Genomic DNA, 17,655 nt, shown 5'->3' with positions numbered 1-17,655 from the left:
TAAGAGCACTACCAAGAGTCAAATTTAAGTCTCTGGATTTGAAAATCTGCCCTTTCTTAACCACACGACTGCACCATGCCCATCAATCACTCCTAGGTCAGGCTTCTGCCTCCTCCTCCCCAGTTCTTAGCACCACAAAAATTAAGGCACCCATCCTGGGCCCGTACTACATTTACCTACCGACGCAGTGAACGATGACCGCGTCCTCCGCCCCAGCCTGCGGGTGGGTGACATCACCGCTCACATACTTGATGGCCGTTGACTCTGGATCTTCATAATCCAGCCGGGCAGAGCTCTCCTCATCTTCCCTGCCCTCTAGGTCCTCCGGTTCACTGTCCTCAGAAGGCAGGCAGAAGGACTGGTAATTGCTGGACTCCCACCAGGCCATCCTTCAACAGGCCAGAGAGAAAAGGAAATTAACCTGGCCTCTCACAATTTCCCTTAGAGCGCAATTCATCCTGCTATTCACAAACAGTAAGTGCCCAGTGGAAATGCAATTAGACACTCACCATGATGGCAGTTTTCTGCCTATTTGTAAGTCAACAAGAAGTCTTACTGATTACCTAGCTGCCTCCTGACTATGCTTCAGTAACGAGCAGCCACCGCATGTCCCTGTTTTTAAGAATAAGGTACCATTCAAGGGAACTACTCTTTGTCAGGCAGCTACAATAAAATCTTTTCTTGCTTCAACTAAATGAATCTTCTCTGCCTTCGGCACTCAGGACTTTTCACAAAAGCACACTAACTGTTAGGGTTAACATTTGATGTTTAAAAAAAATATTCTATTACCCATAGAAACTACCAGTCCTATAGTTCTGCAAGTTTAAAGTATTCAACTGTGGACTCTATACAACAGTGATTCCTTTATCAAATGTGACCCTCAGCTTTATTAGAATATAGTATAATATACATGTACTTTTTTTCATGTTCTGCTTCTTCCTTTTTCCTCTTCTTCTCTTCCACTAGTCTCTTTCTCTTGGCTGCTGCCTCTTGTCTCTTCTTCCTTCTGTCCTCCACTTCCTCTGGGCTCAGAATCCGCTTCCTTTTGGCAGACCCCTCTGTAAGGCCTGGGAGGAGAACCTGTAGGACGAACAAGATCCATAACCAGGAAGGTTGGGGGCTGCCTATTCCTTCTTGAGTTTCATTCATCCCTAACACACATTCCGTGTGAAAGCAACACGCTTACTAATATTTCATAAAGCTGCGTCTCTGTGCCCCTTGTGTGGTGGGAGGTCGTGGCAAGACACTTCAATTTACTGTTCATATTACACATCTCACTCACTTGGCCTGGTGACCAGGATATTGTGATCTAAACTCAACCAAAGCACTGGCATGGCTGGTACAACAGTACATCGTTTTGATTAATTTCAACAGGAATAAGGTGCTTCAGAAAAGTTACTTTTTTTTTTATACAAAGCATAGCCTGCAGGAGGCCATTTTAGGTTTAACCACTGTTAAAGGAAATCCTCCTACAATGTATTATAGAATTCTTTCTTAAACAGAGTCTTTCAACATTATGATTATCTTAATGGTGGGTAGCATTTAATGAGCACATACAAAGTGTCAAATACCACGGACATAACATGTATCATTCTTGACTGCCACCCTCTCTTAGTGACACAGTCCAATTATCAGGAGTAGAGTGCGGTATTTTGGTGTGATACAGTGTATCCCTTCTGGGGTGGCTTAGATGCACGGGGCTGCTTTTGCCTGCATTAAATGGTAAAACACACTGTTCCTGTTGATGTTATTTATGCCAACTTTTTTTTTTAATGTTTATTTTTGAGGGGGGAAAGGAGCAGCAAGAGCGGGGGATACAGGATCTAAAACAGGCTCTGTGCTGGCAGCAGAGAACCCGATGTGAGGCTCGAACTCATGAACCACGAGATCATGACCTGAGCTGAAATCAGACACTTAACTGACTGAGCCACCCAGGGGCCCCTAATTATACTTACATTTCAACAAATATTTATATACTTATTTCTCAATAAACCACTCCCAGCATCATTTTTGGTTCTCTTAGAAATTGGAAGAATTTATTCTTTTACATAAATCAACAGTTCTTACACTGCCTTTATTTCGGAGTAATCGGCCCTCTTGCGTAGTTTTCTCCAAAAGGGTTTTCTGCAGGTTCACCAGTTGCTCAAAAGATTTTCTGTCTTCTTTACTAGGTTCCTTAGAATAATCTTTACCTTCAAATAAGTACATATGGTTTTCTAAGAACATAAAACACAAAACAGAAATGTTAGAGACTAAAGAAAAATGGATTAATCCCATTCAAAGCAATAAGTAAGGCAAACGAGAACAACCTGTGTTCTAAATGGGCTAAGACTAGCTTGTGATTTGGGATCCCACGGACACTGACGGGTGGGGATCTCACACATTTACTCTTTAAAGGAGAGGATATGGCTGTTGCCCTTCTGGTCCATCTCTGGTTGGTCTGCAAGTCTCTGCTGGATACCTCCACCCTGTTGAGTCTTGGATCCCCTGTCACTCATTCCACACTATTCTTCAGCATAGATCTCACTAAGATCACTTAATAAAAGGTAACTGAAAACATGCTTTTTTTTATTGGACACCTATTTAATACTCCACTTGTTCCTTTAATATTACAGAAAAGGAGGAGAAAAGTGGCAAATTATGAGAAAATGGAGAATCACAAAAATAATCCCTTAGATTTACAATATTCTTTTCATATCGCATAAAGTATCTTTATGAAGCCTCCCCACAATCTTGGTATAACTAACCCTGCTGAAGAAAGGGAAAAATGAGGCTCAGACAGGGATCATGGGACTCCAGTTCTCACTGTTAATAAATGAAGGCAGGATTTTGACTCAAGAGCCAACATGCTCTTTTCAGTGCATTACTGTGTCTGCGGAAGGATGGAGTGAACAAGTCAGCAAATACTGGTTACAGTAATAACAATAATGACAACAGTGTAATCTTGAATAGCATTTTGTACTGTCAGAGGACTTTCACATCTATTATCACATTTGATTCTTCAACTATTTAAAAGGGTAAAGCAGACACTAACAGCACCATTTTACAGATGAGGACACAAAGGCTGAAAGAGGTTGGGTGATATGCCAAGATCATGAATCAGTGATAAAGAGAGGTCATGACCAGCCAAGACCAGTAAACCACAGAGAGATGAGATAATGATTCTAAAGTGAAACGTATTTAATAGCACATATTACCAAAGAATGTATTTTCACAGCATTATGAAATCAGCTAGAAGTATGTTTTCTCTAGAGAGTATGAAAGCAAAACATTTTCATTCTCAAGAGATCAACTGCTTCACACTTGTACCCAAATCCAACCAGCTGTAATTCTAATTGGCATTTGCTAATTAAATCAGCAGGGTGCTTTCAATGAGGTGCTCTATCAACAAGTGGGAAAAAAATAAAGAGCTGAGAAGTGTCAAATATGATCAACATATGTAGCTTCATATTGCATGCAATTCTCAACCTATAAATATGTTTTTTAAAAAAACCCTAGCATTCCAGATAAAGCAACCCTATTTTTTATTTATTTTTGATTGGAGCTGCTTTAACTACTGGTCTTTCATATTCATTTATATTATTTTTAATCGTGCTCCCTGTCTTCACTCTTCAGCCAAGAGGGGGTTGGAGACCACAGGCCTAGGCCTTCATCTGTGTCCTGTCAGTGGCACCATCTACCACAGAAACTGTACTCACTGATCAAAGAGAAGATTCCAAATTTTAATACAAGTGGAAAATCTTTTCTGGCAGCTGGACTGACTAAAGAATAGAAGTCTTCCTGGAAAACAACAAAATTTTATTTTGTCCTAGTAACATGAGGAAAGTAATCTCAAATTAATCTAGAATGAGCGCAGAAATGGGTGCAAGCTTCACTAATGTAATCCAAACAGAACTTCAAAATCAGGTCACATGCATCCATTTTGCCTCCCACCTAAAACCACTAAATAGCAGTGAAGGGATTTTGAAAAGCCAGGAGACAACAGTGAATGAAAAGTTCAGTAATTCTTGGAAAACGGAAAGTGGCTGAAGCAATCAGATCGGATTAAGAAAAACCGTGAAAGCCAAACACAGGTGCCTAGTCAAGGGGTGATTATGAGACTAGAGACCCTGTCAATCCTCCGAAGGTTAGGATGTATAAGGACAGAGTGCTGGACAGTACGGGATCTGAGAGAAGTTCTGTATACCAAGTAACAGGAGTACCGTTAACCTTTGACTCCCGTGGTCTCTTCAATTTGAGCAAACAGGTTTATTCCCACCCAAGAAAGATACTAAAGGATTCATCTGGAGAAACTAAGTTGCCCAATGAAAAGACTTCAAATACAGAAGCCAGGTCACCAACCAGTAATGCTGGAATAAGGATCAAGATACACCTGCTCGGCTTGGGACTGCCTGTCAGCTTCGGCCCTTCACCAGCACATGTTTTTCAGACAGCCAGAGGACACCAGCTATTTCAGGAAAACTCAAGACAAAAACAAGATGTTCCAAAACAAATTTTGAAAACAGCAATGGCAGCAATGAGAGGAAAGAAAGAAAAAGAATACTTTTCAAAAGCTATGATAAACATCTCAAGAGAGAACATTACATCTGTGAAATGAGAACAAGATACAGGTAAAACAGAGAACAAGAAAGAGTATCTGAAGAATAAAAATGGGATACTAATATTAAGAAATTTAAAAGACAAAATGAGAAAAGTCAAAGAGCTGTATCCGGTAGAATGAAGCTAGTTGCCTAAATCCCAATCTCTCCGTATACCCTGTAAAACCACCACTAATCCATGGCTTCTATAAAACTAGGGAGTCTGAGAATATTACAAACTTCAATCTGCAGATAAGTAGAGAAATGAACATTCAAACGCCAATGGAGCCAGTTCCAGAGCCCACACCAGACTTGAGTGACGCAGAAGACAGGCAGTGTCAGACACAGCCCCCTGAACACAGTGCCACAACCTAAATAGAAAAACAGTAAGAACACGTCTCAGACTCAGGTCAGAGCACTGGCTACCAAGAAACTGAAAGGAAGGGACTAGAAAGTGCATGCAGTCAACAATCTGGGAAGGCACTGCTTCTAGGGGAGAGAGAGACATCCCCTGGCAGTTCTATGGCAAAGAAAGGAAGCAAGTGATGAAAAGTGGGGATCCTACAGAAACAAGAGAATCACAAAACCAGAAGTCCCTACCAAAGTCCCTGCCAATCTCGCTCCCTACCAAAAAGGGAGGCATCATCTAGTAAAGAAACTACAGCTCTCTTGAATTAAGGTATTCTTGAATTAAGTCTAGAGTAAGACTCTCAAACCTCACCCCCGTCCACACTGAATTCTTGCTGCCACTGGTACAAGACAATAAAATGACTGTAAGACAGCGGGGAGTATCTTTACAAAGCTCCTATGTAAAAAAACGCTTCAAGTCAGAATTTCAAATACTCAGAACCGAAATGGACAAAAAAGACAAATGTTGACCAAATTCAGGAAAGACAAAAATTATCTTATGATTTACATGTACTGTTTCAGTAAAAAAATAGCAGTACCTACACCTTAAAGTATGGTGAAGATTAAACGAAAAAACAGGTATTAAGCACAGGACACGGTACACACTTCTGATTGAGCACAGAATAAATGCTCAACCAGTATTAACGACCATGTAAAAACCAAATCATTCTACTATTCAGAAGAGGACTCACCATGAGAGTGCAACCATAATAAGGACAGTGGGATTTATTAATAAAAGAGAAGATGCTTGCAACGAAGGCAGGAAAAAGTACAAATTAAAATCCTTGAGATACTACCACGAGCATTAATATCATTGAGTGGGTTCAAAGTTCAGCTACAAGGGAACAGGCAATTGCTAGTCAGTCTAGGAAGAATTCTTAGACCAAGGAAGACTTCAACAGTGTGCCCACAATGAGAATAGGGCTGGGTAGGAAAAGATGCCCCAGGGAGCACTCTCCAGGACTTCCTATCGGGACCTATCTCACTCATGTCTAAATCAGGCAGCTGTGCCATTTGCTCTACTTTCACCCCCCACTTACTGCCTTCCTCCTGCTCCTGGATTCCTTCTTCTGCTGTAGGCAAGGTGTCAGAGATCCACTGGCCATTCTTTGTTTCTCCCAGGATCGTCTCCAGGTCTATCTCATCCACAGTACTCCCCTCAGATGACAGCAGTTTATCCAAACCAAATTTGAGTATCTCACTCAACTTGAATGGAGAAAATGAAAAAGTCCAGTTGGTTCTCATGAAAACAGGCGTTGGGATGTCATTATTTTGCTAAATGGCTTGCTGACACAGGGCAGGCTCCTTCCCTGCTGGCCGACTGTTCTACTCTCCCCACGACGATGATACCAACAGGGCCGTTTAGTGGTTGGATGATGGCCAAGCAGAGAGGTGATAAATACTGATCAGTGACGATGACTCTGACAACTCTCGAGGACAAAAAAAAAATTAGCCTCTTTTTTTCTCAAGAACAGTAATATCCTGCGTTATCTATGGCAGTTCTCAGGAGTCTTTCTCACAGGCCACAGGCACTTCCAGCAGCCACGCGAGAAGTCAGAGGGCCAGTGAGCTTCTCTCCCACTGACAAATTTGGAAGAAGGCTATGCTGGGTACCTTCCCTCCACCATCAACTGACTTCTCTCCTCTGGCAATCTGGTTTCCTACCACAGCGCTCCATGGGACTCACCTTCACGAAGACCAGTAACAACTGATGGCTAGACCTGAAGGCCATTTCTCACTTCTAATCTTCTTCAATACTCCTCTGACAATTGCATTATTCTGCCTCTCTTCCCTTATCTCAAAGGTACCTACTGAGCCTACCCATTCCCTAGGGTCACAATACTCCTCTGACAACTGCATTATCCTGCCTCTCTTCCCTTATCTCAAAGGTACCTATTGAGCCTACCCATTCCCTAGGGTCACAAGAACCATCCAAACAGTTCAGATCACTTCCCTGGCTTTAAATACCTACTTCCAACTTTGCACCTCCTTCAGCACTAACTCTTAGATTCCAAATCAACGTAGATTCACATCTTGACTTCTAGTTCGTATCTTATCCTTTTAGACTGGGTCAGTTATCTCTAGATGGCCTAGTAAATATTAGGCCAAATACTGGTAGGAATGTAAACTGTTCCCAACACTGGCTGTTTGACAGGGCTCTGTTGGGATTCTTGCTCAGCTCCAGGAAACCAGAAGGTTACATTCGGGTTCTAATGTCTGATTTCTCTCTTTCTCATTCAGACTCTACTAGTTATCTCTTTGGTTGCCAAAAACGAAGGTAACAACCCAGTGACCTGGTCTCAGATGAAAGCAGTTTCTTCGTTGTTTAAAATACAAAGAACCTAGTAATAAAAGATGTGGTTGTGGTTTATTAAATCTAAAATGTATAGAGTTCTGAAGTCCTGAAAGAGGGAAAGCAGTTTCATTATTCTACAGTGAGACAGATGCAGTGAACATTTACTGAATGCTTACTTTGTGCTAAGTACTATCGGAAGTGCGTCTCTCCAACTGTTTCAGTGAATATGATCCCTTTGGGCAAAATGGAAGAATCTAGGATATATCATGAGTTCTAATTTTAACCCAGGGGCTGCTGTAGAGTAACTCGAAGCCCCATTCCAGAAGAGAAAATCTGTAAGTCAGCATTTGTTTCCTATCCAATATTCCCTTCCTCAAGCAATTAACTCTCATCTTTCATCCATTTTTTCCTATGGAACAATTCTGAATTCCTGATCTCATTTACCATCCTCTGACTATGAAGATCACTCACTGATCAAAAGCTCTGGGGTTAAGACAAGGTATGATTTTAACCATCATTTATTAGGCCGAGTTCTCTATTTTATCTAATTTTTTTTTTAACACTCCTCTGAGGTAACTTGCAATATTCTCATTTTTTGAAAATGCAAATAGAAGTAGATCTGAGAGGTCAAGCTATCTGCTCAAAGCCACACAGCCAGTAAGTGTCAAGGCTTGGATGTGAATCCAAGTCAGGGGATCTAAAACCCATCCCTGTCACTCCATATTCTGCTACCTTTATTCATCACAATCATTTTTAGCTCCTTGCTTGCATGCAGTAGACAGTATGGCAGGTACATGTGGAACAGACCTGGGAACAAATGTGTAGCTGGGGACAATGGGTTTTAAAGCTAGTTCTTTGCATCTGCTTTCTCACCCACAAGAAAATACTGACAACAGGACACATTCTTAAAGGAAGAATAAGATCTTATACCTGGAGGTCAGCATCGGCTGCAGGTTTCCGGGCCCCCAAAGTAAAATGGCCTCCCTCTATGACTGTGCTGGTGAGCTGGAGTTTGGAGGCCGCTTTCCTACAGACTATTTCCTCCACAGTGTCTCGGCTGATCAGCCGAATAACTTTAACAGACCTGTACAGGGTCAAAGGAGACAAATGTGCCATGAGGGTCCCGCACAGATGAACACAGCATGCAAGGTCAATACACCTAAAGGGAAACAAACCCCAAATGCCATGCTCAGGGTACAGCTAAAGGGAGACTGTACTGTGGACATGAGCATCTGTTAGAGAGATCTGGCCTCCCAGAGGTACTCACTGAAGATTTCCAAGAGAGTCAAGGGATGAGGAGAGGCCATAACTGAGGTTCCTGATGGGAACAGTGAAGGAAAACCTCAGGCAGATCTCCATGATCTTTGTAGCCTAACTCTACAACGCCAGAACTTCATTTTTAAACTGAATCAGACCTTAACTCAGGTAAAAAAGAGTTAAATAACTTCTAAAGGTTCCTTCTCGTCTTTAGAAGTTCATGGCTTCTATTTCATGGCTTGACTGTGGTTTTTAACAAATCACGTGTGCAAGAAGAATGTGTGCTGGCCAGCAGTCTTCAACGAGTCAGCAGCAAAGCTGGGCTAAAACCCAGTGCTCTCTCACCCTCCAGTCTGGGATGTCACTGGGCCCACCAGGTCGTTCACCTCCCTCCCCAACCGAGAACCGCTGAGGAGCCAGGGATGTGGAAAAACACTGATGCTGAAATCTCTCACTTGTTCTGGCCGATCCGGTGAGCTCTGGCAGCTGCCTGTAAGTCGTTCTGCGGATTGAAATCACTGTCAACAAAAATAACAGTATCTGCAGCTGTTAAGTTCATGCCCACTCCACCTGAAAACAATGCAAAAGGAATGTGATCAGCAGCAAGCTGGCTACGGGCTAGACCATAAAGGTGCAAGGCTACGGGGACGAATGGTAAATTAAGATCAGACAAAACAATTGGCCTCACCTTTCAAACTAACACCCATCCCTAACTCCAGGACCTTGCAGTGGTTAACACTGCTGCCTATTGCCTGACTTGGGAAAACTTAACTATTGAAAGTAACAGAATGAGGGGAGCAGGGGCAAACAGTAAAAGTGCATACTGAAGTTAGTCCCAGGAAGCCAATTTACATCTCTTCCGTTTAAAAATCTTGGTCTGTTTAGAATAGTCTGTGAAAGAGGACACACACTCTTTCAAAAGAAAACAGTTTTCTTTTGAAAACTTCTGCTGTGGACACTGCTAAGAGAGGAGTTAATATCCACTGTAGGTTATAGCTAAGGTAGCAAGATCCCTGATGCAAGCTAATGAGAGCAGGGGATGACATTTATTTATTACACTCCTCAGCAGAGCAGGAAACTACCTCCCTCTGACTGGAGAAAACTTTAGAAAGTCTTTTCTGTATTTGTTTCCACATTAATCAAAGAGTGGGTAACAAAACCAGTCATAGGATAAGGACACTCCATGGGACAACTTTCTGATCTTTCTTCAGCATTGTAGGAAAAGGGCTGAGGAGCCTTCTTGGATGATGAGAATTAATTAAGAGAACCATGAAAGCAAATTACAGCTTTGTCTTTGATTAATGTGGAAACAAGTACAAGAGGGACTCCCTCTTGCCAGGGTCGTTACAGCTCATTGCGGAGACAAGCAAGCCTGAAAGGGCTTGTTCCAACAGCTTGAATTAAGGACTAACTTTTGAGATGGGCTACCGACTGTAAGCTGGCTCTCAAGACAAGTCAGGCAGGAACATTCTAATTAAAGCCTTCATATAAAATTAAAGCTGGAATAAAGACATAATAAAGACTGATTACTGAGAGATGCTAAATTAGACCTTATAATAATGCCAGCTACGTTTGTGCTGTGCTTACTACGTGCCAAGCAATGTTCTAAGCACTTTATGTATACTGACTCCTTCAATCCTCACAACACCCCTATGAGTAGTTTACTATTATTACCCTCATTTTATAGAAAGAAGAGCAGAGAAGTCCAGGGACTCAGCAGAGATCACACAGCCAGGAAGTGAGAGAGGCAGGAGTCAGTCCCACACAGTCTGGCTCCAGAGCCTTCGCTTTCACCCACTACGCCAGAGAATCTCCCTGGCACTTATTTCATCACAGCATGAGCCATAAAAGTTTTCTTCTTCTTGGGTTAACATCTGAGTTCAGCGCTTCCTCATTAAATTAAGGGGTGACGTTTTACAAAGAAGCTATTCTCCATTCTTGTTTGGAACATCTCACGAGCTACCACTGCCACCCGGTGGCAACATGATTCAATCACAGAACTATTTGAAAGTTGGAGGGAAACCTGTTAAATAAATAACCCTGCTAATTTACAGCTAAAAAGTGATAGCAAATGTGATCATCATTGTTTGGAAAAGGCTCATGTCCAGGATTGCTTCCGTTCTTAAAAGATTACTCTGTTTTGACTGATTCTAGTACTCCAAGGAGCTTACTCTTTCTTCCTAATTTTAGACCTTCAAACGTGATGCCACTCTCGCAATATGAAGATGACAAAATCATTAAAGCAGAAGGAGAGCTGTTTTCCCAACACTGAAAATGCATTTGCCCTGATCCTTCCAGCTTCTCCTAAGACCACCCCAGAGACAACTGAGGACATGAATAAATGGCTGATGCAGGGTGCAGTCTATGACACTGGAAGCAAGTGAAGCCAAACGAATCAGATTATATCTTTGTAGTACAGAGATGAGACACACACAGGTGAGAAAATCTCCTTATGGTCAGGGATTCTATTTAACACGTCTTTTATGCACCCTCACCGTACTAGACACTTAAATACTTTTTAAGATAGAACTCTCTCTTTAGAAAGATGTTGATCTCTCTTTAATAGAGGACACACATCCCCCTAATGTTCTTGCATCCATTCCATTAAGATTCAGGTCTACAAAAACTAAGATAATGAAACTAAGATTCTAGAAGTTCAACACTAAGGTCTGCTTGCTCCATGACATAATAATAATTTCATCTCCATGAACAGATTTCAAACAACTGAAGAGTGTATAAAAGCACTACAAATGTCATATAAAAATATTTATGACTTAAGTCACATTAAAAATAATTCCAAAGAGGTGGCAATTTCATTAGGATCACAACTTTTTAAAAAGCTAGACTTGATTAAGCTTTGACAGCACTATTCCAGACTACGTAAGGAGGAGGGATAACTAGCAGACAGGCTGTTATCTCACTTCCCAAATTCATAGCTGGGAAGGAAAGCGGTCTCTACTGAATGTGAATTACAGACATCTTACAGGATAACCCAGCTCAGTGGTCAAAGCAGGTTAAAATTACTTTCCAACAACCCCTGGTTTCAGCCTTACTTGGCAGCTTAGAAAACTTGGACAGGAAAAGAACCCCATGCTAGGAGCCCAGTACTTCGATACACTTACAACAAATCCCTCAATTCCCCTGTTTTACGCTCCTCCTTAATGACCTCACCTTTCAGAGAATTAAGGAAAAACATGCTAATGGCCAGGATGTAAAAGTACAATATCTCCCCTTATTTGTCTGCTTTTGTCAATGGTTATGTGGCCTACCTGCCCTGGTACTCAGGAGAAAAATAAAAATAGGCTGCTGTCCAAAGTTCTTAATGGCCAGGTGTCTCTCTTCTCCTCTCACAGAACCATCCACGCGCTCATAGCTGTACCCTTCACAGAGAAAAAGAAAACAGAAATATAAACCCTTTTCACATATTCTTTGGGGAATAAAACATTGTCAGCTCAGAAGCAAATGCTAATTTTATCCCTTTCTGTATACAGGTATACCTCTACTTCAAGCAAATCCCATGGGAAAAATCTAAATTTAGGGGACATTTCATTGTTTTACAAAAGAATTCAACATAGGGGTGCCTGGATGGCTCAGTCGGTTAAGCATCTGACTTTGGCTCAGGTCATGATCTCACAGTCGGTGAGTTCGAGCCCCGCGGTGGGCTCTGTGCTGCCAGCTCAGAGCCTGGAGCCTGCTTCGGATTCTGTGTCTCACTCTTTCTCTGCCCCTCTCCTGCTCATGCTCTGTCTCTCTCTCAAAAATAAATAATAAAACATTTAAAAACAAAAGAACTCAACATAACATAGCTCTCTGGGTTTTTGAAATACATGCAATTGATGTATCTGATAGTTGTGGAGTTAACAGTCAATTCTGACTATCCCAACCAACCCTGAAGCACACTGTGAACCATGCTGCATGGCAGTTTCCAATTGTGCCTCGACAGAGTTCTTAACTTATGCAAGCAGTAAGACAAGCACTTGGGAGCTGGTCAGTGAGCCTGCCCAATGGCCCAGGAGCTACCCTTCAATGAAGCTACAGATTCTCCACCCATCACCACAGAACCCTGTCAAGAAGGGGAATCCTACTCTCAAGTGCTGTTTGTGAATCTAGAGATTCCTCAACATGCCTATGGCATTTCCTGCCAAGTGTCCAATGGACCAGGTATACTACAGTACTTGGAGGGCATCAAGTGGCTCTGAGAGACCTACTCTAAATTCATGTTTTAAATTCGTACGGTCTGAAGCTGATACTCTTTCACCACTGATCTCATGAACAATCAATGTTACAGCCTTTTCCCATCATCCCACATACATTTCTTTCAAAGTTTATTTATCCTGAGAGAGAGAGAGAGAGAGAGAGAGAGAGAGAGAATGCTGGAATGAGCACAAGCATGCAAGTGGGGGAGGGGCAGAGAGAGAGGAAGAGAGAGAATCCCAAGCAGGCTCTATCAGTGCAGAGTCGGACACAGGGCTTGAACACACAAACTGTGAGATAATGACCTAAGTCAAGATCAAGAGCCAGACACTTAACTAAGTCATTCAGAAGCCCTCCACAATAATTTTATTATATGTTAAACAAGGTACCCAGGTAATAACTTACATTCCCTGTGGGAGGCTGGACCCCGGTGCCAGGCTGAGACCGGGTTGAGCAACGGCTCCCTGTTGACTCAGCCAACCCGGTGGTTCCCCCTCCCATTCCCCCACTTGCAAAGGCATACGAAAGCCTTGTCAAGGCTGAGAAAGCTAATTCCTGAAGCCTGTGGTCTGTGGGTGTTGGGAGTAATGTTACCCCCCTTTCTACCCCGGGTCAAATAGAAACAAACATGGGAACTGTGTTTTGCTAGCAATTTATCAACAGGACCTTGCCATGACCCGTTTAGAAAGTTCACAATATACACGAAACTAAATGTTTTGGCTGGCAGCGATCATGCGAAACCTGTTTATTCTTAGAATGGCCTGACCCATAAGAGTCTTGATATAAAAGATTGTGTACAGCAACAATAAAGCCGTCACTTGGGCCATCAGCCCAGGGGACCCTCCTGTTCCCAAACTGGCTTCTCTTTTCTTTCTTACATTCCCCTACCCTCAGGACCCTGATCTCGGTGTTTGTTGCGCTGGTCGCAACAATTCCCTATTGTTTAATCAGAAAAAAAATTCCTTTCGCTTAGCTGATATGTGGTATCTCTATAATATCATCTTCTCTACTGCTCCTGAACAAATGCTCAAATGTTGAGTTGAATGTTACAAGACACTGAAAGTTCTTTTTTAGCAAGCATTTTCAAATCACTCAACATTTCTGCAACTCACATTTCTTCCAGTACCCATAATTTTAAATCACATCACCAGTGGGAATGTGTGTGTTTATTTCTGCCCATGTGTCTCTACCCAGATGTCAATCCTTGTGTGACACACCTCTCTCCTTACTTTCAATCTTCCTTTGGTTCAGGCTAATGTTCTTTCACTACTTTCCTCTGTAATATTCCCACACCCCAGATTACTCTTCATGGACCTGATGGACTGCTAAAAAGCCTTAAGCAACGTAATGGCCAAGGGATGTCACCTCTGTAGTCCATGTAGTCTTGGAGAATATCCAACATCTGGGTCATTTGGGAGAAAAGTAAAACTCGATGGCCCCTGGCAAGAAAGAGAAAAGGAAAGGCTGCCAACTCTAGGTATTTAAGGTGAGTTTCCCTCAGGTGAAACCTACCAAAGAATACAATTACCAAAGGGGAAATATAAATATCATAATCATTTACAGAGACTTCCTCAGACATGCTAAATGTTCCACATAAATAGCTCCACATGTAGTCATATCCTGCAGAGCACAAGTTCTCAAACTGGAGTGGGGATATTCCCAGGAGCAAATGTCAATGCACTAGAGGCTATAGAAAGTCCTAGTACAACCAAGAAACCTCTTTCTAGAATGTCAATTTACTAATGGAGAGAAAAATACACTTTCTTTTTAACAGAAAAATAAAGAAAGATATAGGAAGAATAAAATGCAAAATTCAAATGCACAAAAGCCCAAGTCAGAAACCCCAAAGAACTTGGGGTCAGCCATCCATAGCCATTCTCTACTTGGGGAGTATAAAATCACTAGCCTCTCATCTCCAGCTATATTAGTTGAAAAGTCTGCAAAGTATCACTTTAGAGAAGCAAGGGGCAGGTGGCATCTCATATCCCCTACAATACATTAAAAAAACTTATTTATGTACAGGGAGAAGAGAGGAAAGGAAAAGGAAAAATGAATTAAGTCAAGAATGAAGATGAGCCTACAGTCCTATGTTATCAGGTATTATTTAAGTTTTCATAAAGAAATATGGCACTATCAAAACAAGAGTCTCATTAGGAAAACTAATTTAATCTGAGCTTGCGATGCACATAAAGGAACAATTATGAAGAACCCTTTCAAGACTGTAGCCTCAAATACTTGGAAAGGACATTGAACTTGAAGCCAAGGGCCTCAATTCTAATCCCATCTCTGTCATTTGCTGGCTGTGTGACTTTAGACAAGTCATGACCACTCTGGGCCTGTTTTATCACCTGTGAAATGAAAAGGTTGGACAGAAGATGTTTATGGGTCCTCCTGTACCTCAAACACACTTATAGTAGATATATCACAGCCAATAAAATACAGTAAGACATGCAATTATTTGATTTGCACATTCCTAATGTTGGGTGATTTCGCCAAATCTGAGGTTTTGAGGTTAGTTCAGGCCCACTTAGGGCAGTTGTCCCATAGGGACAACTTAGAAACCCTTGGGAAGCTGGGCTTTTTCTAGACTCCTCTGTCCTACTGGGGACCAGAAGGATCAGGTAGAGGCTGGCCACCAGCCTACTGAACACTTAGCTGAACATTTTAAAGCTCCAGAAGTGACTTAGTCTTCTGCTACCCAATTCATGTCTCTGGGAAAGAATCCCCCAAGTTCGCCCTGAACCAAATGCCACAGGTTAACCAAAGTGAAGATTTACAAAGCCTTCATTAGGTGCCAATTAATGCAAGGTACCAGCAAGTAATTAAAAAAGAAATGCTTGATGTTATCTCTTTGTGGAACTAAACAATACAGCTGGAGTGATAAGATTAATACCAATTAACCAGACAACAGATTAAGGCAGTGCATTGCCAAGTGCTAGATTAGGATCCTAGGTGCTATAGAAATTCGGGAAAAGGAAGGATGATTATGGAGGGGATGGGGTGGGATGGGGATGGCTGTGGGTGTAGTTGGCGAGAAGATGGAACCAGAATCGGGGTCTTAAAAAAAAGGGAAACTGGAATTAGTCTCAAGAAATCAATGAGTTGTTCATTATTCTGGTTTTAAAAATCACCAGCTCAGAGCAGAAAATGTGAACCAACCACCTACCTGGAATACAGGAATGCCAGGAGCTTATCCAGTAGATGAAGTTTCCCACTGGCCTCGATCAGGTGGTCTCCAATTTCAAAAGGCTCTGGTTCCACACCTGAAAAATGTGTCCCCAGTCAGGGCAGACTCCTTGAGTAGAGAAGCCAAAGGCAAGGCCACAGCAAGAGGCCAAGCTCCTTCTGATAATGGGCCCAAGTCTCATCTCTCTTTGAGGCATTTATAATTATGTGTTTGCATGATAATCTCAGTGCTGCTTAACATCAGTCACAGAGCCAATACCCCCAATATGACAAAAAATGTCCATTCAAGGAACAAGCCCACTCTTTAGGAAAAGGAGGCACAGGGACATGCTAAAGTCCAGAGAATTGAAAATTTGAGACTCTCGCTTGAGAAAACAAATCAAGAAATACAGCTTAGATGTATAAACTAGTAACTCTCAAGCTGGGGGATGGCAGTCAGAATAACCTAGAGGGCTTCTTTCAAAATCTACAAGTTCCCAATCCCCCCCTGCCTTAAAAAAAGATTCTGAAATGCACCTGATTAAGACTCTGCAATTCATAGTACTACCTGGCAAACACTCCCTTAAAAGAACTGCAGCAAACCCTCCACATTGGTCCTACCCATTCTAGTCCTCCCAAGGCCGCAAAAGTCCTGGAAGCGTCCCAAAGGCTACCTGTCAGAATGACTCAAAAAAGCCCTAGTCTGAATGAAAATGAAAACACTACATATTGAGATGTGCGGTGTGCAGCTAAAACAGCATTTAGAGGGAAATTTGCAGACATCTCTAAGGTACAGGGAAAGCAGCGAAGGAGGCTGAGAAGGAGTGGATACAGGCAAATGGAGAAGTAATAGCATTCCAAAAGCCAAAGGAAGAAAGTGTTTCAAGAAAGAAGTGATCAACTGTGTCAAAGGTTTTAAGAGGTTAATTAAAATGTGAACGGACAACCATTGAAGGTATCACTGGTAAACTTGCAAAGTTCAATGGCGATGATGAAAGGCTGGCCATGGAGTGGGTTTAAGACAATGGGACATCTAAACACGAAGACATGATCCCTAAATCCAGATGAGACAACCCATAAAACAACTGGCCTTGATTCTTCAAAACTGTAATTTCATGAAAGACCAAAAAAGGCAAAAAAAAAAAAAAAAAAAAAAAAAAGCAAAGGAGACAGCCAAATATAATTCAGGATCTGTGGCTGGATCTTGAATTTGAAAAGAAAAATCAAAGCCATGGGGAAGACATTAAGGGGACAAATAAAGAAAGTTGAATATGAACAATATACTAAATTACATCAACATAGAAAAATTAGAAAGAAAATGGGGAGAACACTAGACAGTAAATATGGAAAATTCTTTTCAAGAATTTTGCTATGATGTTGGCCACAGAAATATTCATGAAAAGCAATGTGAGAAAAAAGGGCACTGTCTCACCATCAAACAAATACGGGTGATCCACACACTTCCGAAGCTGGGACAAGACATTCTGAAGTTTAACTTTCTTTGCTGTCTCATTTTCAAATGCAGCTATAAACAGAGACACAGGGAGAAATGGACTTTTGAACAAAAACAAAAAACTCAAAAACTCTACGTTTCCATAAATAACCTTATTTATTTCAGTATATATCTCTCAAACCTATAATAACCTCCTAAATTTCACTGAATTGCATTAAGAATTAGCAGCATATTGGGGCACCTGAGTGGCTCAGTCAGTTGAATATCCAACTCTTGATTTCAGCTCATGTCATGATCCCAGGGTC

The 17,655-nt window shown here is 41.7% G+C and overlaps 1 protein-coding gene across 5 annotated transcripts in view; it reads right to left on the bottom strand.

Moving 5' to 3' along the window:
• CHD1L (chromodomain helicase DNA binding protein 1 like) overlaps nucleotides 1–17,655 on the bottom strand; it is a 178,974-nt gene that overhangs the window by 15,256 nt on the left and 146,063 nt on the right. For all 5 annotated transcript variants that reach the window (XM_053214690.1, XM_027051461.2, XM_053214693.1 and 2 more), the window contains 10 exons: nucleotides 17,330–17,422; nucleotides 15,899–15,995; nucleotides 14,098–14,171; nucleotides 11,808–11,918; nucleotides 8,994–9,108; nucleotides 8,212–8,365; nucleotides 6,026–6,191; nucleotides 2,068–2,216; nucleotides 917–1,080; nucleotides 181–389 (listed from right to left, as the gene is read on the bottom strand). In XM_053214690.1, coding sequence (XP_053070665.1) covers nucleotides 181–389; nucleotides 917–1,080; nucleotides 2,068–2,216; nucleotides 6,026–6,191; nucleotides 8,212–8,365; nucleotides 8,994–9,108; nucleotides 11,808–11,918; nucleotides 14,098–14,171; nucleotides 15,899–15,995; nucleotides 17,330–17,422 — 1,332 coding nt within the window. The remainder of the gene's footprint in view (nucleotides 1–180; nucleotides 390–916; nucleotides 1,081–2,067; nucleotides 2,217–6,025; nucleotides 6,192–8,211; nucleotides 8,366–8,993; nucleotides 9,109–11,807; nucleotides 11,919–14,097; nucleotides 14,172–15,898; nucleotides 15,996–17,329; nucleotides 17,423–17,655) is intronic.

This window comes from Acinonyx jubatus, chromosome C1, assembly GCF_027475565.1.
Source record: "Acinonyx jubatus isolate Ajub_Pintada_27869175 chromosome C1, VMU_Ajub_asm_v1.0, whole genome shotgun sequence".
Lineage (NCBI taxonomy): Eukaryota > Metazoa > Chordata > Mammalia > Carnivora > Felidae > Acinonyx > Acinonyx jubatus.
Note: the sequence above shows the minus strand (reverse complement) of the source record. Positions and strands in the feature narration are given on the sequence as shown.